The 27,350-nt window shown below is 41.6% G+C and overlaps 2 protein-coding genes across 2 annotated transcripts; one reads left to right on the forward strand and one right to left on the reverse strand.

The window, feature by feature from the left end:
- Positions 1–2,969: 2,969 nt before the first annotated feature.
- Positions 2,970–9,104, reverse strand: wnt9b (wingless-type MMTV integration site family, member 9B). The gene is made up of 4 exons (XM_029437938.1): positions 8,896–9,104; positions 8,041–8,294; positions 6,331–6,596; positions 2,970–4,922 (listed from the first exon to the last, which is right to left on the reverse strand). The coding sequence occupies exons 1-4, from the start codon at positions 8,979–8,981 to the stop codon at positions 4,461–4,463; spliced, it is 1,068 nt and encodes a 355-aa protein (XP_029293798.1). The 5' UTR covers positions 8,982–9,104; the 3' UTR covers positions 2,970–4,460.
- A 1,988-nt stretch (positions 9,105–11,092) lies between these two features.
- arf2a (ARF GTPase 2a) lies at positions 11,093–15,576 on the forward strand. Its single transcript, XM_029437682.1, has 5 exons — positions 11,093–11,175; positions 14,155–14,309; positions 14,414–14,524; positions 14,604–14,728; positions 15,415–15,576. Exons 2-5 carry the CDS (start codon positions 14,165–14,167, stop codon positions 15,574–15,576), a joined length of 543 nt encoding a protein of 180 aa, XP_029293542.1. The 5' UTR covers positions 11,093–11,175; positions 14,155–14,164.
- The last annotated feature ends 11,774 nt before the right edge of the window (positions 15,577–27,350 follow it).

Raw genomic sequence — 27,350 nt, forward strand, 5'->3', positions numbered from 1 at the left:
TCACATCCGCTGTTCTGCATGTTGTAGAGGTAAAACAGGAAAGAATTAGCTTACTCAGTTCTTAGAGAGCAGTTATTAACATATCTTACTATTCATACTGTGATATCGTTCTATTCTACTCTAATGTCCTCAGGTAAAAAGAAATCCATCATTTCAACCCTGCTGCCCGCTCAATTGACCATCAGCCATGTGTATACACACGGGTGTACACCCTCTCTACACGTGTACGTCTCATCGCCCTTTGTGTGGAACTCAGCCACCGCAGAGTCCATCGCAGCCTCTGCGTTAGGCCCCCCCATAGAGGTATGCACTCAGCCTTGTCATAGCTCTAGGCAGTGCATGTTCTTGTTGTGGGTTGAGCAATTGCATTAGTCATTTCACATTCCAAATTCCTACCCCATGCTGTATTCACAACTCTCTCTCTCTCTCTCTCTCTCTCTCTCTCCTTTCCCTCCTCATCCTCTTCATCATTTAATGTTCTCTCCGTGCCATGTCAGGGTGTTTGTGGGGATTAGGCCCAGCTCTGATGCTATCTAAGCACCTTCTTCTTCAGAGGCGGAAGTCTTGTAGGGTTTAGATGTTTGACCTGAGGCTCACAGGTTCCGATTACAGGAACGGGACTGCGCTTTGTGTCCTTGAGCAAACCAAGCCTTGTACGCTTCAGTTAACATCTACTGTTCTTACACAAATGAGTGATGTATAAACCTGGAAGCTATGTATGTTGCTGTGGATAATATATTTATTTTTGCCAGGCAAAGAAAATATAATACATATCTAAAAGAAAAAGCAGCCCCCCGTGTGCCAATTCATCTTCATCCATCAGAGCACTGCTGCAGCAGAGTCACCTTTACCTGAACCAGGCCCACAGACACGAGAGATAGGGTTACCACCAGCGTCACCCCACATTGTCCATGTCGTCCACGGTCTCAGGTTGACAGAGAGAAGCTCCAGCATGCAGCAGGCCGACGGCCCGCACAGGAAAACCTGACAACAAACTCACACTCGCATATCACCCCTACTGAAGTGACCACAGGTGTGCACATGGCAAGTATGCACACACACACACACACACACATATGCAAAAACCTTTCTGTCCTCACCTGTCTGCTGTCATGACTGTTTCAAACACACACATAGGAGCTTGCATATTGCACCCCTGCTCCGTCCAACCCCCCACCCCGCTCAAAGCAACCACCCTCGGGGCTTGTGCGTGCGAATCCGGCTGTGGACTCAGCAGCCACATCGCTGCACCCCCTCCACTCAGGGTAGTGAGGGAAATGAAGGCTTTTGGAGTTCATTATAAAACAACAACAGCGGCAGCAGGGGATAGGCCTCCCGGGGCCACAAACTTTCTCTTCTCATCCCTCCATCCTCATCTTTTTCCTTTATGTCCCTCAATATCTCAACCCCCGTCCACCCTGCTCTCTGCGACACACTCCTCTCTCTTGTCCCAGAAGAACAGGGCCTTTGAAAATACAGCATTCATGTTGAATAAAGTTAAATATTGATCCGCAATATTATAATATGAGGAGTTAATATAGTGAGTCAGTAGTCTCGGCATATGAACTCGTTTGACCCGACGGCTGACGCATTTCTGTATCACTCAACTGAAGTTTCCAGCTTTATTGTCCAAGAGGGGAAATTAATATTGGAGCAAAGGATACAAGCAATAATATAATGCTGTTATTAGATAGACAAAAACATATTGCTGCTGTCCAGTTAAAACCACGTCTCTCAACATTGTCAACTTTTAGTGAGCTAAGAAAAGCAGCTTTGAAACAAAGTATTTATCCAGAGGGTTTTTAAAGGTTGATTTAACTTTACAACTGTGAACATTTCATCAACTTACAAATGAAAACTCAATCCATCAGTTTATCTGATTTGCCAGATTTGGAGATAGGCCTGCGTGGTTTTTGTTCTGGAAAGATAAGAAGGATTTTATGTATTTTATTTTTAGCAATGATCACATTTTAGGAATAAAAAAAAAAAAGGAAATGTGGAATTTTTCATGCTAAAATGTGAAATCTGGAGATTTCCTGCAATATCGTATCATACAAGACATTTAAAAACATTACCTTGGACTTTTCCTTCCATATTTGGAGATAGATGTAGAAACTGATGATGGTGCTCTTTTACATGAGGAGAATCTTTAACCTTATTTATCCCCCCCCCCCTCATGTGGCTGCAAATGAGTTATATTTGGCTCATCACGTTCTTTTGGCTGAAGTTTGCCCCCGAGGCATTATGCTCATCACACTGAGAGATCATTTGCTCCAACAATATATTATACTCTGCATCCATTATATCGTTTTTTAAAGTCATTAAGCCTTTTAGAAAACTTAGTAATTTTGAAATAGTCCTATAATTTCCTGCAATACAGGTTGATGTTCTAATAAGGAATAATAATGTGTAATCATGGTAATTAGAGAGCAACATCAAAAGCACACACTATAAATACCTCATACAATAGCCCTCTGTACGCTGCAGCTTCGCTGATGCTCTGCAAATGAGTGGAAAGTTATGATTCACGGGTAATTGCACGTAAACTGCTCTCATCGTCATTCTGCTGCAGCCCAATGTTGCTTTCTATCGGTGAATTGGGGGTCAAACGCTCTGTTGGGCAGCATTCTTCTGAGTCATCATCTTTGTCATCATCGTCATTGTGATTGTCATCGTGGTCGGTGCGCTGGCTGGAGGCACAACACCTGCATGCGTGCTGCCCTCCACCATCACAGGGCGGTTGAGGGTGATGCAGCGAGACCACAGTCCTTTCAGATGAAAGGGAGGGCGGGGCAGTATCAGCAGGAAGTGGTTTTGCTCGGTAGATGCAGGGCGCAGAGTTCCAGACAGGTGTATTGCACTCGCGTGTGGAGTGTGTGTGTGTGTGTGTGTGTGAATGTGTGTGTGTGTGAAGGTGACCGCCTGCGGCAACTGAACAAGATAAAACACATAGCTCTTACAAATGTATGTCCATTTATTTATTTTAAATAAGATTGTAATGCAACAAGGTTAAAAAAAACAACATTTGAAATCTGGAGATATGTTTAACCAAATTCAAAAGAACTGTACAAAAAAAGAAAAACCCAAAACATTATCTTTAAAACAAATGCAAAGGACAGGACATCACTCTGCACAGCTCATAAATCTTACTGATATTTGCCAAAATATGAAGTGAGGTAGAAAATTACGATTCCACATTGTCATACGCCTGGAGCCCTGACATGAGTTATATTCATATCATACAGTCAGAATCACTCAAACAAAACATAAACTGGCCAATAACATAAACCTTTTTGGGTGCCACGTGCACTTTTGACCTGCACACATGGACACGAGAGAGAGTTGTCTTGGATGTAGGGATAAGTGAGTAAACATGGGGATTTTCTTTGATTTGCAATTTGGGGAAATAAGGAGCACGATTATCCCACTTCAAAGGCACGTAGAACAAAGAAGTGGCTAAATTAGACTTTTGAAGATCAAATTCTTCAGTCAAGCAATTTTAAACTTGAAAGTATAGCGTAGTGCTTCTATAAATGCGGAGGAGGGTTGGTATGTTAATTAAGAAATGTAAAGTTTTTCATTCTTTCTTTGCCGTGTGTTACAGCGTTTGGTGTTTCCCTCACGATTACCCGGGTATTTCCTTTTGTTCTGTTGAGCACGCATTAGGCTACATGTGGACATTTCCATAGACATTTCCATAAGAGCAACTGAAAGCCAGCTTGTTTCTTTACACAATAACCTTGTTAAAGCATGTTACAATGGATATCAGTGGCACCCCTCAAAGCTTCCAGTGATTCTGTTTCAACATATATTTAAACATTTGTACTAGCGTCTATGATTAATGTCTTTGTATCATATTTACCATAGCAAGAGCAACTTAAGTGCTTTTTAATCAAAACATGAACTCCTAAAATATCTCCACAGCAGACAGAAAGACAGACAGGTTGATTCCTTTTAAGGCCATTTTAGCCTTAGTGGCAATTAGAAGAAGGTTAAAGTATAAAGCAGCAGTACAACAGTGACTGATACAATAAATAGTCAAGTGGAAGGGGCCAATGCAATTACAATACAACAAAGTCACTGTCAGAGGGTTTGACGTCGTATTGCTGCTGACGTCCAGTCTAGTCCAGTACCTGTTTTAAGAGCTCATTTCCCTCCGTCCCAGAGGAGTGGGAGTTCAGTGCATCCAGCAAGAGAGAAGCAGAGTAGTTTGAAAACATCCTCACTTACAGTAAAGCTGCTGCGTATCAATTCGATGACGATTAGCAAATAACCAGCACTATTATAATGTTACAAGTGTATATTCCTCCCCAAATAACATGCAGGTCAGAAGAGCGAAGCCATGCTCTGCTGTGAGATCCCTCAGTGTCTATAGGAGCTTATAGTTCAGCCATGTCTCAAACTTATTTTCCCAACCGATCATTCTTTTGCAAGCCTTTGCACACTTTCTTTCTATCTCATCATGCGTTTTTGCAGGTGTACACCTCCTCTTCTCTCACACACGTCTGACACTCCACGTGGCAGCACCAGCGTACCTGGCAGTGGCAGGACAGGCTGGTGAGGCGCATGGCTGTGTTGTAACCACGTCCGCAGCACAGACTCTGGCAGCTGGTGTCTTTGGCACACGACCTGCCGCCCGTACCCGGGGAGTAGCGCGAGGGTCTGCAGAAGCTGGGGGAGTCTTCCAGGTAGACCAGGTCAGTAGTGCGAAGGCTCTGGCCGTGGCGACGGGGCCCGGCGAGCTCCGTCTCCCCGGTGGCTGCGTTGGTGACACTGAGCACTCGCACTGCGGTGTCATACCTGTACTTCAGCAGCCGTCCAGTGTCGTGGAAAGGAGACAGCTGCTTCCAGCAAGTCCGTACGGCACAAGAGCCGGAGACGCCGTGACACTTGCAGGTTGTTTTCAGCCCGCTCTTCACCGCCTGAGATAGGAGAGGAAAAAGCGATGCAGGGGGAAAAAATGCAGAGATGTCAGTTGGTTCAGTTTGATTCATTACCTGGCCTCTTATCTGGGAGGTCTATCTGGACAGAGTGAGACAGTTTCCTGCAGGGTGGGTAGGAGGTTAGGGGTGGTGGTCTGCAGATAGTGCGCCTTTAGCCCACCTCAGTCAAAACGTTTGACATAATGGATTGAGGAGGACTGTTCAGAATGTCGTATTTCATTTACCTCACATTTCTCACTTGGACAGCTCTTGCAATTCTTTTTCTTCTCAATGTGTTGAAACTAGCTCTGTCTGCTCCTCTCCTATCTCTCTTTCCTGAAGCCCCAGGCATAGGTGACAAACGGTGCAGACGGTGGAATCTCTCCACCCTGTTCTTTGTACATGCCTGCTCATGGAAAACATTGATACGAATTTCTGTGCAAGAAGTGCCAAAAGAAATGTAGCAACAGTTTTGCGACGGTGCCCCTGATTTGGGTTAATAGTTCACTGAGCTTGATGGTCAGCGATGAGAGCGCCATCACTCAGCCTGAGAGCTGCTGTCTTGACGGGGGCCAGAGACAGGTCACACAGAGGGAGCCAGAGGGTACTTCTGGGTTGAAAAGTGCTGCTCAGTTCCTCCCTTTGCAGGTATGAACCCCTCAGGGGCTTCAGAGCACCATTACCGCAGCTCGTGGTCTCTTCTCGGCCACGTCGGTGTAAAGTGAGGAAAACATTTGACCCAGTAAAGATGAGATAACATAGTTGCCTTCGGTTCTTCCTGTTTTCTTTTCTTTTTTTTTGTCTCCACCGGTTCTACCTAGGTGAGAGCTGCAGGACCCCGGGGGCCTGCCGTTTCACAGCTACACAGTGGTGCTTATGAACATTAGGTGGATTTATGAAGAGCACAGTGATCCAGTAAGTGGAAAAAAATGCTCGCTCGTATATTAAAAAGAGGCCACGGTTATAATCGTTCTCTCCGACATGAGACCTTTAATTTTCTGTTGGCCCGCACAGCAAGCTTTATCATGTCTGAGAACACCTGGCTCCAACGATCCCACAGCCGTCTTGTCTCCCTGCTACACCCTCTGCCTCTGTATTATCCACCAACCAAGGCCAACGACAGCAGCAAATAAGGGGGCGTTTGTCTGGCTGGCACTGTGAAAAACATGCAGGTGAGGATTACAATTCTGTGTCCTCTGATGGCGCTGGAGTGTGCCAGAGGTATAATCGTGATGTCAAATTGCAGCCCAACTAATTGAGCTGAGTGTGCCTCAGGTATAGGTGTGTTGTTTGAGATGCCTTGGGCCTTGGCAGCTTCACCATAAAGGCACGGGATGGCTGTTTCTCTGAAGTACATGTGATTTGTAATATTTGTTACTCCTTTTGGGGTTTGTTTGTTCACACTCACCCGAATTCCAACGTTGATGTTGTGGGTGTCGACTTGAGCCCTCAGGTCCTTGCTGACCTTCTTTTGGCCGAGAAACTTCTTGAGAAATTTGGTGCTATATTTCAGGTTGTCACCGCAGACCCCCCACTGCCACGCTTCTCGATGCTGGATGCCGGGGGAGTCGTCACACGTGCACCTCTCCATTCGACCTGAGCTGCACGCTTTGGCGAGTGCATGGGTCAGCGCTGCAGAGGACACCGCCAGTAGGAACGCAGTCTCCTTGAATGCTGGGACAGATAAACGAGACATCAGACGAGGTGGATGCATTGCTGAATTTACAGAGTGCAAGTTGCGGCATAACAAAAAGTGTATCGTTTAAGGGATTAATTCGTAGTTTACAATCATCAAAAAGTATTTTGTGCCACTAAGTAAGCCTTTAAGCCAAACTGTTTACAGAGCGCTCGCTACGTTGTCATGGTTTGCTACAACCTCAGCGTTATTCTGCAAGTTTTTCTTGTGTCATAATTCCTCTTCTGACCTTTACTTTTGGTTTTGCACTGTTATTTGCTTCACCCAGAGCCGTCACCAGGGTATATTTTGATCCAATTAATTATTATTTTGACTAGGAAGGATTTTCCCAGATGAAAGTGGTTTAATTATGCCACCCTTTTCCTCTGGGAATGGGCGCTTTCCTGAGATGAAAATAACCACAGGGCTTGAGCGCTCTCCACCGCACCACATTTCTTGGGTTTCTCCTCCCTCATTACCTCCATGCTGACCTGTTCATGTTCTCCCACACACTGATATCCATATGCATAAAGCATTTTCTGTGCACAGCAGACCGGCAGGGGACTTGAGCTAAATCCAATACGATGATTTACTATGAGCATATCTTTTTTTTCTTCAAGTGTAGCTAATCAACGGTCGTGGACAAAAAGTATTTAAGTAAACAAGTTTTGGAAAACTTTTTTATGGGGTTGTATCAAGTCAAGAGAAAATGACAGAAACAGGATTTAGAAGTGGCACCTGGCGTCTTACAACTGCTTTGGTGTAACAGCTGCTACGTACGTGAGAATGACTTTAAATAACATACAGCTGCTGAATCACAACTCTATATAAGAAAACATTTATCACTGTTGTAAAATCAGTGAGGAAGTAAAGCAGCATCAACCAGTACAAACAACATTTGATCATATAAAAACATTTTTTTGTGCATTTTATTTTTTAAGAGATAGACAAAGAAAGAATAACTGAAATTAATTTGACACTATTTTCTCTGATAACATGATTTTATAAGATGTATTTTACTTTATGTTAACATTTGATCACATCCTTGTGTTGACATTTTTTTTAAATATATACATTTTATTAAAGTTAGACGACAATAATGTTGGATTACTGTCTCAAGTCTTTGCCCCAAACACCTCACTGGAGATAAACATTTTGCTCGTCCTATTTTCTTTCTTTCACAACCAATGTTGTCGCTCAGAGACACTTTAGCAGGACAGGTGTAAAACAAACTGCATGTCCTCTAAGTGAGGGGTGGATATTAAAAAAAATTCAATATGCCAGATATGCACCTGTCTCTCTTGAGGTAAATAAAGAAAAATACAAATAAAAGACATAAATGCGCATCTGGATGGTCACGGGTTCGAACCCAGTACTACCAACTTTGAATTACGGGTCAACTAAATGTTAAAACTCGAAAGCGTGTTGACATTTTAGGCTTACCTCTTTTCAGGAGGCTTCCCCGGCCGTCCAGGCTGCAGTTCCAGCGCTCGTTCCTGAACTGATACCGACACTCCAGGAGGCTGAGGCGCACCGACTCCCGTAGCGTCTCGGCCAGACCAGGCTCCCTGCGACACAGCCTCTTCTGCCGCCTGGTCAGAGTCATCTGCTCGCACTGCTTCAGGTGGGCCTTGCCTGTCGGAGGTTCATTGGAAAACGGAGCAGGTAAAAACACCAGGGGCTCCCGTCCTGTCAGCCTTGGAGTGGAAAGAAAAAACACATTAGAGATTGTAAATCATGCAATTTGTAATTTTTTTTAAAAACTAACTGTGTCTACACTTTTACGGTGAAATATTTCCAATTATACTGCCGGTATAATTAGACCTATAATGAAAATAAGTGAAGAATTGATGTTGTAGTGACTTTGTTTTACTGAAAATGTTAATTGTTTTGACCGTAAATTTAAACAAAAGACAAGTATTATTTTAGTTTTCCTGATTAATAACAATGCTGTAAACAATTTAAATCTGTATACGTAAAAATAAAAACAATAATTGAGCTAATCCAAAATAAAATCCGTAAAAATTGCCAAATAATTTCTATTAATTTGGTTGAGATACATCTTAAATTACCATTTGCGATGATAATGGTTTATTGCAATAAATTAGCATGCCCATTTGCAGAACTGTAGCAGTTTCGAACACAATAACAATTCATCTCAATAGTTTGCGCACAATTACGCGTGCGTAATTGAGCTAAAGGTTGTAATGGTTGCCGTTCTGACCTTCTCTAAGCGTTAAAACAACAAAGGCAATGAATTATTGTGGTTGGCTGAAGTAGAAAAGGAAATCGGCTGACCCAAAATAAGCTGCAGTGTGTGAGAGAAGCAGGCAGAGTGCAACGAGTCGCAATAGGCAGGCAGTCCGCGGGAGCCTGGAGCGCATGGTGCCGGGTTGGCGCTGCTCTTCATCTCGCTGATTCTTCAACGGAGAACGTCTGTGCCGTCTGGTCGGCGCACCTCTTTAAACGGCCCCACATGTACACAGACCTTCAATCCGGTGCGCCAGGCCCAGTGGTCCGCTGGGAGGCAGGGACCTTTGGTGGGGGGGGAGGGGGGAGGCATTATCTTCCTGCACCCTCATTGGGTTCTCTCAATATTGTTACTGTATGTTCCCTCCCACTGTAACGCCACCCAGGTGGACGGAGCTGCAAAATGACTGTTAACCTGGTGTGATATAGAGAGCTCCAACACACCTGGGTACCCATCCATCACTAGGACGTCCACGTCTCCAGCCGTCCTGGTTACGCACTGGAATCCAAACCTTAGATTTAAACATTATATGGGCTACTTTATTCCTTTCTTTGATGTCAGAGGTTCTTATTTGGTCAGTCTGTCTGTTTATGTTTTGCATAAATTACCATTCTGTTGATCACAAGTCTTAAAAAATGATATCCAGCATCTTTAAGAGCAACATGACAGTTTCATGATCACAGTCTGAAGCTCCAACAAAGACGGTCCTTGACCATGGAGAAAGCAAAAAGAGAATCTACCCACTTTATAAGTTATCACATTATAATCATTGCAATTAGGCAGCAAAATCCACCCGTCCTGCAAACAAAGTAAAGCTCAGCATTCAAGAGAACCCTGTGTGTGTTGAATAAATCAACCATGAAGCCTGAGAGTAAAGGACACAAACATAGGAGTATATTATTAAAGGACCTTTAGCCGGTTTTACAGTCAAACTACACACTTGTGTACTTTCAAACTTCATCCTTCAGAGAAAAAACAACCATGGATGGAGCCCCATCTAGTGGACTCAGTATATCAAGTCAATCTGGGAACAAGAATAGATTTCATGTAGTTAAATTAAAACCAAAACCTGAGGAAATGTAGCAGATTATTTTTGACTGAATGAGGAATAAATGTCAGAAAATGGTGAAACAACGTCTTCAAATATCTTCTTTTGTCCGACTAACAGTCCAAATTCCAAAAATAAAATATAAAATCATCAAGTCCTCACAATTGTGAAGTTAGAGCCAAAGAACATTTGCCATTTTTATTAGAAAGAATATTTGATTTTGGGCTATTATGCTTCCATAGCGTATTTTATTTCAAACTAGTGGAAAGAAGACATCCTAAAATCACATTTAGTTGATGGTTTTACTACACTTTGTCTTTTTACGATACATACTGTATCTTTATCTCTCAAAGGGAGTTTTTTCTCAGACTCTGAGATAGAAATCTGTCCCGTAGCACTTACATACACCAAACTTCCCACTTTCATTCCTATCTATATTAGGAAGGTTCTTACAGAGAGGTGTGTTCATAAATCCTTCATAGCCTGATTTATATAACAAGTTATAAATGGCCGATGGCTGTACTTTCTGATTTATGGAGTGATAAAAGAACATATCCAAAATACCCACTGTACAAACCTTTGACTCTACAACATGAAACAAGAGTTGTGAACCTGGCTATATCCAATGTTCACATTTGATCTGGAGATGTATGCCCTTCATTGAATGGCCTAAAGCTTCAGTGACGCTGTACACTAACACAATCCAGGAGTTCAAACAACTTTATTAATCACACTGTACATATTTAACACTGACAGGGTTGAGAAAACGTCCTTACATGTCCTTAGATAGAGAAAAGGAGCCAAAGTAAGCGTGACACAGTGACAACTTAGTTATGCAGAAGCATGTCCTCATTTTTGTGATGTTTGGTGTTAAAGGAAGTTAATGTAATGAAGTGTTTCTCCTCCTCTTCTGTGGGTGTTTTATAACAGATGTATCATCTCCAAAATGATAAGATACGATCTGATCAGGGAAAATATAAACTTTAATCAAATCTTGTATGTTTTTGTTAAATCTATAACAAAAACATACGACTGATTGAAAGATATTAGATACTGTAGCTATGATTGAATAGATATTTATGTTGGCTGTTTGTAGTTCCCACATCCTAATTACTATAATACAATATGCTAATTAGAAAGGATATTTGTTTTCATCACCTGTACAAGCGCGTAACTCCTCCACAGCAGGGCGGAGACAGGAATAAACACGACGACACCGGATAAAGCTGTAATGTTGTTGAACAGGACCAGGAAGAAGCATTGAGAAGTGGCAGTAAAGGTAGACTATTACAACTACTATTTGTAATTAAACATTTATGAATAGTGTGTGATACATATGTTCATTTAAATACGTGTGGAGATTAATAACCTGTTTGTTGTCGCGTTAAAAACTATTATCGATTCCTTAGAAGTTGAACTTTTACGCGACTGTGTTTGCGCAGTTAAGGTTAAAAGTTAAACGTCTTTAACTCTCTGTGGTGTTAATGTTGATCTATACTTCCTAAAACATCAACACGTTTCTACCTGCTTTCATTTATGGCTAGCATTATGACTCATTATTACAATAAAGGCAGTTTCTTACCCAGATACAGGCTAACATAACATAACCTTTTGATATCAGTTAAACTTCATTCAAAACACTTAAACACTATAAATAAAACAAGTCTTTTTTATTCCAGTTTCAACAGAACAGGACCCTGAAAAAGTAAAAATAAATAAACGTTTGTAGTAAGCCTGCAAGTAACAATTATTTGCATTAGCTATAGATTAATGTTATTTACTCGATTAATCGCTTGGACTATACAATGAAAAACACTTTCTTCACAATTTTCTGTCAAAGGCCAAGAAGATGTCTTTAAATGTCTTGTTTTGTCAGTCAAAAACCCAAAGATATTCAGTTTAATATGATATCAAACAGAGAAAAGCATGAAATGTCCACATTTGAGAGGCTGAAAACATAAATTTCTACTATTGTTGCATTAAAAATTACTTTGTGGATTAATAGATTATCAATGTATTTATTTATTTACACAGAGGGAGCCTACAGTGTAAGACAAGTACACCTTTGTATAAAAGTGTTTCATTTCAGTTTAATTCATTCATCCATCATGTAAACCTGTTTCAGTCTCTGCAACCACTCACTTACAGTTGGTGGGTTAGGGTTAGGGTTGATGGTCATTTTCATGACCATCAATAAAAGTATTTCTGCTTTTCCAAATTATTATAGTGTTCTTATATGTTCTGGATGTGCAGAGTTGTATACCGCATGTCAAATAGCATCTCTATCGCAACTATCCAACTTCTAATTATCTAGTAATACCCAAAAACCTCTAAACACTTCTAATGTCTTGTTGCGTCAACATGAACCTGTCATTCTTGTTTGCTCAAGGGAGCAGCTTAACAGCACGCCCTCATTTGTCTGAGAACCTGGATGCTAACAACAGACTGTATCGATGCGAACCTGACCCTTGATGAATAAAATCAATTAATCTGTCCGGTTCTCTTTATATTGATTGACTGAATTAATAAAATGTGAATTTTTGCCGCTCACATTTCCCTAATGCACATGAGCGCACCCCCATAGCCTCCCCTTGCAAGCCTAGGGAACCCCGGCCAATTTGTTCCCAAAACTAAGGGCTGCGTAAGGTTAGTACTAACTCCAGTCCTAACTCCAGATATGCGTGAATATCACCATGCACACTCCTGACTCTCACCCACGATGCTTCTAGCAATGTCCCAAGCCAAGCATTGGTGGATCATGGTCGGATTACAACCAGTGTCCAACAGAGCCTGGTGGGTATCCCTCTGTATACATACCGGTATACGGTACGTCCCTTCTGGACCAGGAGAGGAGTCTGGCGGCCCTGCAACCCAGACCAATCTCCATGAGGGGACACTCAAGTCAGAAGTGGCCGGGCTGCCCACACCACCAGGAATCCTGCCCTGGCGTCTAAGGTGCCCCCCGGGGTGCCGGTCGACCAGACACGGTGGGCCCTGGGGAGAGACAAACAAAGGGGAACCTCCTCCTCGGGTCTGGGATTGGCCGGCCCACTAGGACAGCCAGTGGCCGGGATTCTTCCTTCAGGCTCCGCCGGGGAAGGGAGAGATGATCCTCGGCTAGGACGACTTTGGCTTCGAGGCTGGTGGGGTGGTGGCACTAGACCCAATTCGCCGTAGAGGATGGTAGGCCGGCGCCAAACTGCTCCTGTGCCTCGCTGCATCAAGGAGCTGTTGCTCGTAGGAGAAGGGACGGCTAGTGTCCTTAAAAGGGGAGGTTGAGGATGTCCTTCCTCAGCTGGTCGTAGATATGTCGGGAGGAAGCTGGCCAGCTGTGCACCCCCTGAGAGTAGGGGCAGCAACCGCACAGCCCACTCCCCCTTTGGCCAACCACACGCCGCCGCCGTGCCCTTAATGATGTCAAGATACACCTCTGGGTGGTCCTTGGCGGTCATCTTCTGTAGGGAAATCAGCGGCGGCCAGGGCAGACTAGTCACTGGTTCGACCTCCCGAGTGGCAGGACGCTGCTGCAGCTCCCACAGGAGACCACGTCCTAACGTTGAAATGCAGCGATGTCCACTAGAGCCTGGCTTTGTTGCCGCTGTAAAGTGGTGGTGCCCTCCTACATTGCAGAAAGATGCTGGAGCATCTGTCCCAGCTGGGTCAGCGGGGATTCTCCTTCCATCATGTCCCTGCTCAGGTGCCACTGTGAGAGTACTCTCACTCAGTTAAAGGAGAGTTGGAGAGTCAGAGGAGGTTGGGTGAAGACAAACAGGTTTCTAATGTTCACTAGCCCTTTCGGCTGTAACCGGTAACATAAGCCTCACAAACTGATTACAACTTCAATGTCTCTTGGCAGCTCTGCTTTACTCACGTCTCTTCTACTCGGACCCAGCCTTCTGCATGAGACAAGAACCAGGTTACCACCATGCTTCTATTATGTGACTGATTAACTGATTCTGTCTAGCTGTCAGACCCCGGCTGAGTCACTACTACCTTTCCACCGGCAGCCAGCGCCATAACCACACCCCACGGCACACCTACTTAATAGGCCATCAGAGGTGGTGTGTAATGTTGTCTTTAGCAACACTTCCAGTTACCCTAACAGACGGACAAAATCTTAGTCACAGGTCAGCAAACAACATCATCAGCGTCTTAAGGTGGAACATTAACACTTGATAAAGGATCTCTCTGTCATGGTTTACAGTTTTCTATCCATATTTATTTTAAATCTGACCACTTGATATTGTTTGTCCTGCAGGTGAGTCAAGATGGGGGCTTTAGCTAGCTTGTTTAAAAGATTGTCTGGCAGCAAAGAAATGAGGATCCTGATGGTGGGACTGGATGCTGCTGGAAAGACCACCATCCTGTACAAGCTCAAACTGGGAGAAATTGTTACCACAATCCCTACCATTGGTGAGTCCTCTCCTGCATCTTCACGAGTTGTCACACTGCATGGTCTTCTTATCAATGAAAAGATATTAATCAGTTGAATCTCTTTGTTTTCCCTTCATCCGCAGGTTTTAATGTTGAGGTGGTCGAATACAAAAACATCTGTTTTACAGTGTGGGATGTCGGTGGTCAGGACAAGATCAGGCCACTCTGGAAGCATTACTTCCAAAACACACAAGGTGAGAGACGTCCTGATGTTGCCAGATCTCTCAATCTTAATCAGCCTTCATACAAACCTCACCTCTTCCCCATTTTTAGCCATCGTCTTTGTAGTGGACTGTAATGACAGGGAGCGAGTTGGTGAGGCGAAGGAGGAGCTGATGCGAATGCTGGCTGAAGATGAACTGACGGACTCTCTGCTGCTTGTGTTTGCCAACAAACAGGTGAATATGTTTAATTGTTCTTAAAAAGAAACCTCAGTGGGAGAACATGGCACCTATGAATTGTCCCACTACCATTTGATTGGTATGATCAAAGGAACAAAGATTGCAGCCTACGGGTGAAATTAAGGTTAGAGAAGTTGGTTTGAGACTGGAAGGTTCGATCCCCAGACAGGGAGGATAAATCTGGGTGGAGGAAGTGAAGAAGCAGCACTTGGTACCTGGTTTGTACAGTTATTAGAATTCCTGCGTTGATCCTAGAGCTATGAATTGGGGCCATTTCAGGCACGTTTTATTGGATTGGTTTTGGCTGCTCTACTGTGTTTTGATGAACTCAGCCTGTTTGTGTTGCAGTGCTGCTCTCCTTTAAGACAACCTACTGTAACACCGCTTTATAATTTGGGGGCTGCAGTAGCTCAGTCTGCAGGGTTTTGGTTTGGGAGTGTGGTTCTAGTAGCAGGGGTAGGTTCCAGTTCACCTCCTGGGCCCTGCCGAGGCTTGGAGCGTCGACTATGTGGCAGCTCCATCTCTCTGTAATAAAGAAACAAACAGTGAATAAGAGCACTGATACAGATCCAGTATGTTGGACCATTAATCTGCTAATGTGGTCTTAAAAAATGTATTCAAACCTTAACAGGGAATGTTTGTTGCTTTTTCTGTCGTTAATAAAGTGTTTTCTGCTCTTTCAGGACCTTCCCAATGCCATGAAAGCAGCTGAGGTCACGGACAAGTTGGGACTGCACTCCTTGCACAATCGGGGCTGGTACATCCAGGCAACGTGCGCCACTTCTGGAGATGGTCTCTATGAGGGTCTCGACTGGCTTTCAAACCAGCTAAAGAAAAAAAAATGATCCATCGCTCCAACTCCTGTCTGTCTTCTCTGTCTGGAGTTTGACAGGAGACTGTCCTGGTCTCATTCTCTCCTTTCTTCTCTTTCTTTCTGAAGCGCTGGACTTTTGGCCAGTGCTCTCCTGCATCCGTGCACTGTAGGGGTGGGTTTTTTGAAGGGGTGAATGTGGGTGGGAGCAGCCATGTTGTGCTTTGAACACAGTTACCTCTCAAGCACCTCCTTCCTCCAGTGTCAGAGCATCCGATGATCATTCATCTTGCAATGAAACGGTGTAGCGTGTGATGTTTGACACACGGAGGATAGAAAAGAGGATCTAGATAAGTCAATAAATGTTACAGCGTATGTTCACATATATGGAGGTGTGTTAAGTGTAGCTGTGTAGTTGGTTGATGTGTGTATTCTTTCAGTTACATGCAGTTACTGGTGAGGCTTTTGTTTGGAGTTTCTTGTAGGGCTGAACAATTAATTAGAATTTTATCAAAATTGCAAATTTTGTGCAATATCCACATCGCAGGACGCTCAATATTTCTTAAAGGTCAAAATATGTGTCAAAATACCATTTTTTTATATATTATGTATCGTGGTTCTTCAGAGCAGTCCTGGCCTACACATCGTATTCTAAAGACTTGCAAAAACACCACCATGATAATTATTTATATATATTTCAATTAAAAAAATAATCGCAATAGGATTCAGTCCTAGTTTCCACGTTTTTATTTATTAATTATGTTCTATTGTTGCAGTTCTTTGGGTCTGTTTTCTATTTTTAACTTCTTTAATGTTACTGTTGATGTACGCACAACCTGGTTTACTTTAGCTGCCAGGCAGGTGTGCTGTCTGATGATTAAAATGTTCTCGGGACCAATTGGTTCTGAAAGGGCTCATTGTGTTCACTTTTTGATTGGCCTGCAGAGCGCGAGGTCGCCCCCTCCTGTGTTTTGGACACGCATGCTCTTGAACATCACCCCTGTGTTTGACGGTGCAGTTGAATTGGAAGTGTAAATGCTTCCCTGATGCTTCAGGCTTCCCCCCCCCATGTAGCCAGGGCGTGTCCTCGGGAGTTATTTACATTACATCCCTCTGATGCCATTTGCACAACCTCATCTACTTGCACAACACGGGCCTAATGTGAAGACAGCCGTTTATCCATCCACCTTTGCAATAAACCCCGTAGACAAAAACCCTTCTCTTTAAGTGTTTCCACACACATCCACTGTGAGTAATAAGAAACCAACCACCTGTGCACACCCCGTACCGAGTGAAGATGACTCTAACAGAATAATCTTTATTGTCCTGCCGAGGCAGGAACATGATCTTTGGTCTCACCCAAGAAAATATAAACACATGTACACAAGATAAAAACATCACATTAAACAGAACAGAGATCTCTCAACAGTCATTTCATTCATATTTATTGTGTACAGCCAACCCTCTCTGCAAGTTTACTTTAGTTTGTTGAACTCTTTAATTGCATTTGGGATAAAATAACGTTTGTAGATCTGTTTCTTTGTGCTGTCGACGTCATCTCATAGCTTTAGTTGAAGGCCGACTGTCGCCCCTGCTCTCTAACGATCCTGGTCAGCTTGTTTCTATTTACTACAGTCAGGTGCCCCCACCAGACAGACCCTACGGTCATAATATCTCACCTCTAAAGGAAAATGTATTTTCCCTTCTGTTTTTCTACAACTGGACATTTTGATGCTTTTGTTTGAGTAACTGATCTTTTGGGTTTTCTTTGTGTTTACTTGAGGTATTTCTTAAACATCAGGTGATTTAATAGGATACAAGATCTGGTTTACATCAAGAAATACAAATGTGTATAATATTTGTAAGAAAATGTTTTTTAACTTGACATCCTTGTTCAGATGTGAAGCTTTACTTTTTGAGTTTCTGTACAAATGACAAGGTGTATGTGTTGTATGTTTGCTTTATTACCTTTTTAATAGTTTTTTTTAAGGGTCATCTTGTAATGTCTAATAAATGCACTTTAAAAAAGGGAATGGCCTTTCCAATGGTATTGTATTGGTTTGTATTTGTCAGATCTACGTACATGTACGTATAGTGTAATATTGGCAGTGCACAACACGAGTACAATACAAATGTAAATAGTTCAAATATACCAGAACGAACAAAATATACAAAAAAGTAAACATGGTTAAAAGCAAAAGATGAAGTGAACAATAAGTCAAGTTCACATAAAGAGCACGACAGTGATGATTAAATATTGAATTAGGGGTCAATGCTTTATGAGACTTTAGTTGTATTATGTTGTAATATGATAACAGAGTAAACATTCAAAATATAACTCCTTTTATTTTGTAAACCTTGTTTTATTTTTTTAGTGTGGATTCAATCAGCCAATTAGTGAATAGACATCAGTGGATCATTCAACACCATTCATTACTTCTTCACTCAGGCTGTTTGTCTACACAAGGCTTTACATTTGGAAAATAAATCAATATTATCATAAGAAATTAGCTCCAGAAATATGCATATCTTTAATTGGGCAAACGTACTGTTGCATTTCCAGAATGTAAACACGAGGGCAGTCAACACTCGTGGTTATACACTCGTAGAGACGCTAACACGGACACTTCCGGTGTATACTTTCAAAATAAAGCAAACAAATGAGGAGTATTCACCGGAAGTGTTAGTATAGCATCTGCCTTGACGCAGGTATGAACTTCTTTTACTCCACATATATTCCTTAGTCTTATGATTGTATTGCAACGTGCGCAACATCTGGGCTCATATTCTCCTTTCTTCTCTGTTTTTCTGATTTTTTGGCAAGAAAGATTTCTGCATGGGAAAAGAGAATAAGTTAGTAATAAGTTATCATTTAATATGAATAAAACTTTGTCAATAAATGCTGTCACCTTTGTATTGTATTAGTTTGGATTCTATTAAATGTGCATTTACTACACGGACCCTAACATTTAATGTTTTCCCTTCATCCTCTTGTTGAGGTTTAATATAAGAACAGTCATATTGATTAGATTGGGAGTGCACAGAAGGTCACACATTAATCCTATAGGTGCAATATTAAGACCTGTTGATAGTGTAACCTCTTTTATATTGTTGACCTTTTTATTTAGTTTTTAATATCAGGGAGTGCCATCGCTATTCTGTTGCATTGTTGTCCTGCACAGCAGTATGACAATAAATCATCTTATCTTGTTTTACTTCAACACATTTATCTACTTTGCAGATTAAAATCAGGAATACTATATATATGCAGTATAAATATATGAAATATAACCTACCCAGCAATATTAAAGTGAATGCATCCAACTTCTTATGCTTTTTTTAAGTTAATCTTATAACATCTGATAAAAGCACTACAAAAAAAGAGATTTCTATTGTATATCAAAAAAAGATCTGTTAAAATATTCCAGAATCAGCAAAATATACAAAATAGTAACTTTGTTAAAGTCAAAGTTAAGGTAAAAGCAAAAGGTGAAGTGGACAATAAGTCAAGTTCACATAAAAAGCACGACAGTGATGATTAAATATTGAATTAGTGGTCAACGCTTTGTGAATTTAGGATACGACTTATGTTGTGCAGTTTTAATCGCTTGCATTATGATAACAGCTCTGACAGAGTAAAGATTTACAATATAACTCCTTTTATTTTGAAAACCTTCTTTGTCATCTTGTTTTATTTCTTAGTGTGGATTAAATCAGCCATTTTCTGTCAGAAACCCATTTGAATTTTTATTTGTTCAACATCAAAGATGTGACAGGTGTCAACAATCTGAGTTGCCTTTCGGATGTTGTTTTTGACTCGAGTCTGTCACACCATCCTCAATGTGTTACCTGTCAATCAACAGGATCACACCTGTCATCTCAGGTTATTTTTACTTATACACATATACAGTATATATGATGTTCGTTTTTCATTTTTGTTATGTTCCGATTGAATTCAGTGGAGATACATGAATACATCTCCAGTTACATTGTATTTGTAAATGAGAAGATTTGTTGAAGTTTCATAAGAAACCAGCTACAGAAATATGCGTCAAGTGTCACCTGCAGAAGTTCTCTGACGACTCTGCTTTTGTCGGCCTCATCTCTGATGGGGATGACAAGGAGTACAGAGAGCTGACACAGGACTTTGCCCTCTGGTGCCAGAGGAACCACCTCCTGCTCAACGCAGGGAAGACCAGGGAGCTGGTGGAGCTGGACTTCAGGAGGCGCCATCATTCCCCCCCAAAACCAGTGAACGTCCTGTGTACGGACATTGAGATTGTCAAATCTTACAAGTACCTGGGCGTTCACCTGAACAATAAACTGGACTGGTCGGATAACTCTGCTGCTCTGTTCAAGAAGGGACAGAGCAGCTTTATCTGCTGAGGAGACTGAGGTCTTTTGGAGTGCAGGGGTCACTCCTCCTTTGACTCTGTGGTAGCATCTGCTATTTTTTATGGAGTGGTCTGCTGGGGCAGCAGCATCTCGGCTGCTGACAGGAAGAGACTGAACAGACTGGTGAAGAAGGCCAGCTCTGTCCTGGGGAGCCCGCTGGACACTGTGGAGGTGGTGGGAAACAGGAGAATGACAGCCAAGCTGTCATCTCTATTGGACAATCATGTCCCGTCCCCCCCCCTCCAGGACACTTTGTTCGCACTGTACAGCTCCTTCAGTGACAGGCTGCTTCACCCGCGGTGTCTCACGGAGAGATACCCTAGGTCCTTTCTTCCTGCAGCGGTCAGACTGTACAACCACCACGGCCCCTGGTACACCCCCACACCAAGAGAAGTCTATTCCAACACAGTGTGCAATTATCTATGCCTCGTGCAACTACACTGTCATGTGCAATATTCACTCTTACCCATTTTTTTTCTAATGACTGTACTTATATTACTTATATTACTGTTACTGTATTTTTATTCTATTTAAGTGTTACTTGTCACTTTACTCTCTTTGCTGTAACAACGTACATTTCCCCGTCGTGGGACAAACAAAGGATTTCTGATTCTGATTGTGATGCATATGCATTTCCTGAATGTAAACACTGGAGGGCAGTCAACACTCGTGGTTATACATTAATACAGTGAGAGAGGAGAGACGCTAACACTGGCACTTCCGGTGTATATTTTCAAAATAAAACAATCGAATGAGGAAGAAGTATTCACCGGAAGTGCTAGTATAGCGTTTGCCTTGACGCAGGTATGAACTTCATTAACAGGTAGACTGATCTCCACATCAGAAAACTGCTTTTTATTGATACAATTATAAACAATACGGAAGTAGTTAATTATTTATAATATTCCCACTAATGTACACTTACAGATCCCCTTCATACATTAATTATGTTGTAACAAATCTCATTAAATGCTACTGCATTATATACACCCAAAAAGTCCCAAACAAAATGAATATACACACTGGTGTTCATACCTCTGTATTATATATATTTGTTTTAATCGCAAAAACAAAAAATACATCTGTTTTTAATTTGTTCTAATATTTGTTTTTGTAATTATGCAAATTCCTCTTATTGACTCACTCTAATGTGAAACAACTTCAACTGAGCAAGTGAGATTATAAATGATATGTTGGTTGGTTCATGATAATTGTCTCTGTTTACACTTTTTATATCTCTCTCCAATACATATTGGATTAGTGATTGTTTTGTATGTATTTCCCCAAACCTCCACACGATAAGTAATGTATAGAAGTATAAAAGAACGATACATGTAATGAATTTAGAAGGAGGATGTCTTTTGTTTTGTGCGATGGAGGATAACACATTGGGTTAGTGAAGACTGATAACCCCAAGGGCCACACTGCAGGACAGAGCTGGACAGATGGTGAAGACGAGGGTCTTTTCCTGACCATCAAAGAGCCGGCAGACCACCGTTCACCCTCCTTTTCCACTCCATCTAGATTTCAGGTGGCCATTTCCCCATAGAGTTGTTACCTTGGAAACAGCACCTTATGTATTTATAGAGAGTAGACATGGAAAAGGGAGAGGAGACAAGGCATGGACCGTGATACAGTTTTTCATCTAGCTTGGAGTGCACATGGGTGCAGAGGGATAGGGACGTAGTTATAAGTCTTTTATTTTGTTAAGTCTCTTTAATCAAACAGTGGGTCGTCTGCGAGGACATCCTTGTAGACACATCCTCCCTCACCTCGCAGCAGCTGCCTGTTGCCCTTTTATTGGAATTACAAGATGCTCTATGACCTGATTTGGTAATATTTTCATTTGAAAGATCCTGCTTTGTAATTGAGCTTGAGCGAAAGTGATTATCATCTCACAGCGCCGTGGATCACTTTACACATTTGCCATCGACATCATATCATCTTTCCTGCCATAATCTATCTCCGTCTCTCACACGCTCTGACTATCAAATCAAATAAAAAAATGACCTGAATAATTCCAATAGGTTATGTAGAATCACACACACTGTGCTACTCTGCAGCTCCACTAAATCTCACCTTGATGTGTGACTTTACAGCACATTAACCCTTCGCTCACCCCCCCCATGGTGTTGACTTTTCAGCATCCCTCTTTGCAGTAACATTGCTACTATTTCTCCACCACCTCCTGAGGTGGAAAGTAAACAAATACATCAACTGAAGGGCAGTTTTGAGGTTTAGCATTTCCATTTTATTCTACTTTATACTCTGCGTTTAAGAGGGAGAAATTGTACTTGTTGTTCGACTACATTTAATTGACAGCTAGTTATTATTTTACATTAAAAAACATTAGATAAACCCCTATTTTTGTTTATTTTGCTCTATTTATTTTGAGAATAGTAACTATGACAGGCAAGAATCTTGCTTCAAATAGGTGAAACCAATGCACAGGCAACATACAAAGATACATACTAAACTTCTTAACTTCAAACTGATCCAATTAGGAACTTTGTGTTTTATTTTACCTTGCAGCAGCTCACAACCCCCTCACTTGTATGTTATATAAAGCAGTTAAAACTAGCACTTCTATGATACAATTCTGCTTAAGAAATAATACATCAGTATTGACAATCGAATAATGTAATCTATATCTATAGCTCTACCTGTAGTGGAATACCTTTACATTGTTGTAAGTGTACTCCACCACTGACGACCTCCATCCCGGGGGAGTCGGGGCACTGCACCATTGTTTGTCGCCCGGCTGTATTAATGATCCACCCTTGAAGGTCAATATGGTAATGAATTGTTAAGGGTAGCAGTAGATGAAGAAGTGGTTACATATACATGATCCAGCATCTCATCAGTTTTACTTTTGCCTGGTGTGAATGTTGCGCAACAATAAACAACAAAATGTCTAAAAGGTTGTTGTAGATCTATTCTTAACTACGTGTATTTTATGTGTGTTAATATAAATATGTGGTCCTGTCTTCTGACAGTGAAAGTAAATCCACTAAAACATTTTCTATCTGCAGGCTCGATGCATGCATGGTCGCTTGCCTTTCTTGGCGTACAGAAGTCACAGAAGGTGCTCAGCAGTGCGCCTGTGGCTGGGCTGGTATTTCAAATCCTGTCCATCCACCCACACACAGAAAAGGAAACAGAGTTCACCAGCACTGACTGCACCTTTCCATAAAAGCAAATCGTCTTCTACCTTTCACATCGCCATGGAAACACAGGATTTGTCCAGTTGATTGGCAGCAGACTGGTGCCGGGGCCAAGAACTCTTTGATTTCATAACACAGCTGAATGTGTACTCCTGAAGAGAGTTGAAGAAAGAAGCAAGTTAGATCCTTTAATATGAATAAAACAAATAAATGCAAATAAATGCAGTCACCTTTGTATTAGTTTGGATTCTATAAAATGTATTAGCATTTACCACACGGAGACTATACAACATGAACATTCAATTGTTTTCCCTTCATCCTCTTGTTGAGGTTTCATATAAGAACAATCATATTGATTAGATTGGGAGTGCACAGAAGGTCACGCATTAATCCTACAGTAGGTGGTTCGATCTCCGGTTTATTATTCACATGATGTGTCTTTGAGCAAGACACTGAACCCCATATTGATCCTAATGAGCCACCGCCATCAGCAGTGTAGGAAAGTAACTAAGTACATTTACTCAAGTACTCTACTTAGGGGCAATATTAAGACAGGCTACCTGTTGATCTATGATACTATATACATACGTATATGAAATATTACAGATGAACCTACCCAGCAGTATTTAAATGTATACTTATCCCCACCTTTACCATCTGCAACATTGTGATACATGAATGCATCCATAGTTATAATATAATATACAATAATATAATATAATTATGAAATGGGCCATTCTGCATAATAAGTAATTTTTTTCCTTGCTGCTTATGTACATTTACTTTTGAATACTTTTACTTCAGTAAAATACATGTAGGCTTCAGCAATAGTAACACTACAACATATTCTTCCAAACGCAGTGTCTGTGGATTATTGAGGGAAGAAGAAATCCTCGCATTTCCAATACTTGACATCCGGCACACGCTGTGACCGATATCGAACGCACCCTGTGAGATGAGGCGGTCTAGTTAAACTGCCCCGCCGCCTGTTGGACCTCTGATTAGCTCACCTGCGACTTTTTTGCTCCCAACTCAGTTCCTCGGCTGTTCTTCATGTTAGCTATCAGCATCAGTCCCACCTCAACCCAAATGGCAAATTATTCACGTCCTAAAGTAAGTATTTGTGTTAGCATGGATGACTTTGCCACCATGTTGGCTACCTTAGCTAGCTATGAGGCTAACGTTAGCCTGCTACCTGGCATATTAGCTAGTTTACACTCTCATGCTGCAGTTATCTATCTTATATTTGCGTTTGTATCAATTGTAAATTAATTTCTTGTATTTGTATTCGTTTTCCACGCTCATTATGCAGCATATGTTTTATAAAGATATATTATTGTACATTGTATTATTGAATAATTCTTGAACTTGAACGCAGCATTTTAATGGTGTTGCTGGTCGAGTTGGATCTAGTTTCAAAGACTTTATATTGTTAGGCATGTTAATCTCCAACTAGGGATCAAATTTGTACCAACCAGTAACTATTGATGTAGAGTAAATACAATTCCGAAACAAATACAACATTTGCATCTAAAATGTTGAGGATTAAAACACAAGATCACAGAAAATGGAAATACTTGTTGACATAGTACAACATCCAGTCCTACAAAACACTAGGGTGATAATTCATAACAACAAATGGAAACCACTAATAATAAAAATAAAAGCAGCCTGATGTTTTCTTATATTCTGTTTTATCTCATAGTCTCTTTAAGATGTTGCATCGCTGATATGTAAATGGAGTCATCCCGGATCTGACTAGTTTTCAAAGCTTCGTGCTCAAGTACAACACTTGAAGACATTTACATAGTCTTCTATCACCACTGGTTTTGGGCTTTATTGCTTTTGCAGTAGATTTCCCTCTGGGTTATTGCCCAGTGGCAAACGACAGTCTCTAGTTGAACGTATTGGCTTAAGGGATGTAAACATGTTTGTTGTCTTACACACATACGATTCTGTGGTTTCTTTAATGTTTCCCTTTTTATTTCAGTTTACACCGATGCTACAGTGAGCTGGATTTCATCTGTGCTTATCGATATCGTTCTTAAAAAGAGGTTGTCTGCTCCTAACCATTCATTTTTGGGAGTTTTGCATGCTTTAGTTTTAATATCTGCTGCATACAGATACATAGACAGCCTCACAACTACAAAGTTCTGTAAGCCAAGACAACCAGACACAAGAACTCACACACGTCCTCCATGCTTTCACACTCATGAACACTGAATTCATTCATGTCACAAAACAATTCATGTCCAAAAAAAGATCTGATGTGCTACACAAACCATATAGCGTATATTCCAGATTAACATACGGGTTGTGCCATAACATAAACATATTATCTATTGGAGCCGCTACAAACCGCAGTCAAATTATTTATATGCGTGAACATATTTGACCAATAATGCTGATTTCTGATTCTTCATAGCTGATGTGCCTCAAGTAGTTTTCTGCCTTCAAATCAATCTCAATGGGCAGCTGATGCCCGCTCCTCACATACAGTGGCTGCTCACAGTGTACTCCACCCCCCACCCCACCCTCTTGGTAAGATGTGCCGAGCAGAGGAATGGCCACACAGGAGTCGGCGCGCTGCCCAATCACGGTGGAGTCCACATAATAGCTGGTGCTGGGCTCTGTATCTAATGCAGTTTTATAGCAGACGTTTATTATCGCTCTTTGAGAGCTGGCTGACTGAATATGGCTCATTGGCTCCAATAAACATTTTTCTCTATTGTCTCCACTGGACAAAAGGGCATAAGTGCTTCAGCAGCAGTAACTCTCCTCAATTTCTGCAAAGTTAGATGATAAATGTTTGCCATAGCTTATAATTGGAACAATCTTGGTTCACTGTGTATTGGAGGTTTTTTTTTTAAAGAGGATTGTCCTCATAGAGGACATTAGGCCGATACGTTACCTCTTACCTGTCCTCTTTGTACCCAGAAGATCCTACTAGAGATACCTCGGTGAGGAAATGTTACTAAACTCATGACAACACCGGTGTTACAGCTTACACCGTACACGTCACAAGAAAAGATATTCGGTGCTTACTTTGATCTTTAACATTAGGTGGCTGTGTGTCCCTGCAGCGCCGTCTACACCCTCTTTGACTGCTGATTTTACCAATTCGATTTTTTTTTAAAGTATTTATTTCTGTAAAAAAAAGCAAAAGGACGGTGAGCAAGAAATGTGATCAGAGTATGCCCGAACACTAACATGCCGCACTGCTAGCTCTGAACGTACAGTATCATTGGGCTGTGCTCTGAAGGTTACAATGAGGCATTAGCGACTCCGTGCATGTGAGTGCATATGGAGTGTTTCTGCATGTTGTGAAGGGGAGGTCAAAAGATGATTGATGTGTTATGTTACCTCCGCTCTCTCATACGACGAGAACACCTCTGCCAGGTTGTCTTGTCTTACTGCATCCAAGTCACACTGTCATTGACATTCATCCCCAGTGCCCCTCTAATAACCTCAGATGGCCGGTTTCCACTGAAGCGAGGGCAGATCTATTGTGCCACAGAATGTGCCGAAGTGTTTCTGGGTCGATGAGCTCTTACAGCTGAGATGGAGAGAAAGAAGGAGGACAACCAGGACACACTGTGCTCCTTAAACTCCTTGGGGACAACCAAACTATGTCTTTCAAGAACATGCATATAACACTTGTATCAGCCATCTAAAAAAAAATGAAGGCCAAATCATTTTTAGATTGAGCAGCCTGATGATTCACACCACGGTCAGCTCCAGAGCTAACAAAAAAACAGCAGATGTCATTTTTATTAGAAAACAGTGGCAGCGCGTGCTCATCAACTCCTCAAAGATACTTACTCAGCAAGTTGCACCTCTGCAATGAGCAGCGTTGTGCTCCGTAAAATATAAAAGCCTTCAGGCAAAACAGGCCATCAGCAAATCTCCAATAATGTTTTATTAAACAATGTATCGAGCAGTAATATGCTGTTTCACAAATGACTCGGGTCATAGCAATTATTTTAACATGACAACAAGGTCCTTGGGCTGATGATCTATTAGATCTACTGCAGCAGTTTCATGTTTGTTTGCTCACTAGTTGTACAACCTGAAGTATAACAACACATCATCACATAAGGAGTGATGAAATTAAGATTATTATTATTATATATTACATGAAGTGGGCTATCTTTCACCTCTTGTTTTTTACCTTCAGAAAACAACGTTCTTGTCGCTCTCCGAGTCACGGCGACATTTTATTCGTTGTCCTCTTACATCCCCGAGTGTC

This window comes from Cottoperca gobio, chromosome 8 (genome assembly GCF_900634415.1).
Source record: "Cottoperca gobio chromosome 8, fCotGob3.1, whole genome shotgun sequence".
Taxonomy (NCBI): Eukaryota; Metazoa; Chordata; class Actinopteri; order Perciformes; family Bovichtidae; genus Cottoperca; species Cottoperca gobio.